At 41.8% G+C, this 2,500-nt stretch overlaps 1 protein-coding gene across 2 annotated transcripts in view; it reads left to right on the forward strand.

Annotated features, from left to right (window-relative positions):
• The window catches only part of LOC137982690 (cohesin subunit SA-1-like), a 60,849-nt gene that overhangs the window by 49,552 nt on the left and 8,797 nt on the right, over positions 1 to 2,500 (forward strand). For both annotated transcript variants that reach the window (XM_068829824.1, XM_068829823.1), the window contains exons 36-37: positions 1,036 to 1,148; positions 2,127 to 2,171. In XM_068829824.1, the coding sequence (XP_068685925.1) occupies positions 1,036 to 1,148; positions 2,127 to 2,171 (158 nt within the window). The remainder of the gene's footprint in view (positions 1 to 1,035; positions 1,149 to 2,126; positions 2,172 to 2,500) is intronic.

Raw genomic sequence — 2,500 nt, forward strand, 5'->3', positions numbered from 1 at the left:
TTTGTCGGTGCATGCTGGGCCCTGAGGACAACCCCAGAGAATGTGGTCCATGGTCTGACTTTGCTTGCCACAGGTTCATTCTGGACTGTTTGCAAGTCCCCACCTGTGCATAATTGCGTTTGTTTTCCCCACTTTGGGTTGTGCTCTGTTGAGCATGACCCAATCTTTCCTGCAAAGAGACGTTCCATTTGGCAGGTGTTCTTGGTGGGGTGGCAGGGCATCGTTTGGTGGGCTGATGTCATTCACGATCCATTTCTCCAGTCTGGATGTCGCAGACTGGTTTGGGTGAAGTGATTTCACCATCGTAAAACTGCGCCTGGATCAGAGACAGGATTCTACTTGCTGGTGATTGTAGAGTGCGTGGTGAGGGTCACTGAGCTGTTTATACCTCTCAACTCCTGCTATGGTATCTCTGCTTGTGCTGGGAGGAGCTATGCCAGAGAGTCTGTGCAGCGTTGGGAGTGGGGTGGCTCGTAATGTCCCTGTGGTAGTTCTGCAAGCACTATTCAGTTCGGGATCCATCTTTCGTGCGTGGCACGACCTGCTCCACACAGGGGCACAGTACTCAGCTGTTAAGTGGCAAACAGCAAGGGCTGTTGATCTCAGAGTATTTGCATCAGCTCCCCATGACGAGTTGGCCAATTTGGTTAGGAGGTTATTCCAGCTAGAAAATTTCCTCTTTAGCCTTAGTACATGTTCTTTGAATGAGGGGGACAAGTAGGGATCTTTCACAAGGTGTTCCCTGTTAATCTGCCTATGGACAGAGACCAATTGCTACAACACATGCAACAATGCTGGGGTGGTAAAGGGATAAACCCTTGGCCCCAAGGATGTCCAAGTTTAGCTGAGTCAATTAAAACTCTAGAATAGCACTGCCAAGTGATGGAGTAATAATAATAATAATAATAATAATAATAATAATGTTATAAGTTCCATTGCATGCCATTTCTGTGCAAATGTCTGTCCAACCAGGTGGTGCACATGTTAAATATGTTTGGCAGAGGAATAGATTTTATTTTGTTTTTCTCTATGTAGTTTGCCTTTTCTTGATGAGAATGCCAAAGAAATGGTACAAAAGAAGGGAGGCCAGTGGAGTCCTTTGATTTTTTATAGAAGTGGTCTGGCTAGACAAGATGATGACGAGGATGGTATGCTCTCATACATGTCTTTCTCTCAACCATTCCAATTAGGTTTTTCTCTACATTTTGAGATCCATCTTTTGCCCCTTAAAATCACACTGGCTCCACCTGAATGTCAAAACATTGGGTCCTGTAAGTGTGTGTGCATTGCAACCACACAGTTATGGCTTTGAGTCCTGTTCAAGTCTGTTTTTGTTTTCGGCTGTTTTAAGTTATTTCATGAAATGTAACAATCTTTAGCTTAGAACCATTTCATATCTGCAGCTCTAATAGTTACTTTTATATTTTCACCAGTATCAGCAGAATAGGATTGCATTCTATTAAGATAGGGCTCCAGAACAAACAATGAGTGCAAGAGCTACTAATAACTTCTACATGCGCACTCTAAATTCTTACAAGGAGAAACTCATGGCCAACATTTTATGACTTAATGATGAAATGATATATGAAGTGGATCATATATGAACTGCGAATATGAATTCAAGTGAAGCTATGATCCTCGCAGTTGTGGACGCAATTTTTGCAATTGCGTAAAGAAGCCTGAAAATTTCAGGACTTCAACAGGATTTGAACCCGTGACCTTGCGATACTGGTGCAACGCTCTAACCAACTGAGCAATTGCAAAAATTGCGTTCATAACTGCAAGGATCATAGCTTCACTTGATTTCATATCCGCAGTTCATATACGACCCATTTCATATATCATTTCATCATTGATTCATTCCTCACGGGAACATTAAAACTCACAAATGACCAGCTCTCAACGTCAGTGGCTTCATAGCTCAGTTGGTTAGAGCGTCGCACCGGTATCGCTAGGTCACGGGTTCAAACCCCGTTGAAGTTTTCAGGCTTCTCTACTCAATTGCAAAAATTGCGTTCATAACTGCGAGGATCATAGCTTCACTTGATTTTATGACTTGTTACTATTACAATCATAGTGCTTTATCTGTTTAATATGGTAACCTTCCAGCTGTCTTGAAATTGTAGGTCAACAAAAAGGGACCAGAGCAAAGAGAAAACTACCCATGGAAGGTACAATAATATAGACCTTATTCATAAATGGCGGTCACATTTATAATTCTTTTGTCCACGTGCAAATTAGCCTACCAAGCCTCATTTTAGAGCAAAAATTCTTTTCAATTCACTGTATGGTATCGAGGCTTGGTAGGCTAATTTGCACTTCGACAAAAGGATTATAAATTGGCCACCATTTATGAATAAGGTCTATTATTTACCATTCATTTCTCCACTCGTGGTCATTGTACTATGAAATGCACAGTAGTTATTCTAGTGTAGGCTACGAGGGACTAGTACTTTGAGGGTGAAACAAAACATAATGTGAATCAACAGTCAAGTAGAAG

The sequence above is a fragment of the Montipora foliosa genome, chromosome 13 (assembly GCF_036669935.1).
Source record: "Montipora foliosa isolate CH-2021 chromosome 13, ASM3666993v2, whole genome shotgun sequence".
NCBI classification, from domain to species: domain Eukaryota; kingdom Metazoa; phylum Cnidaria; class Anthozoa; order Scleractinia; family Acroporidae; genus Montipora; species Montipora foliosa.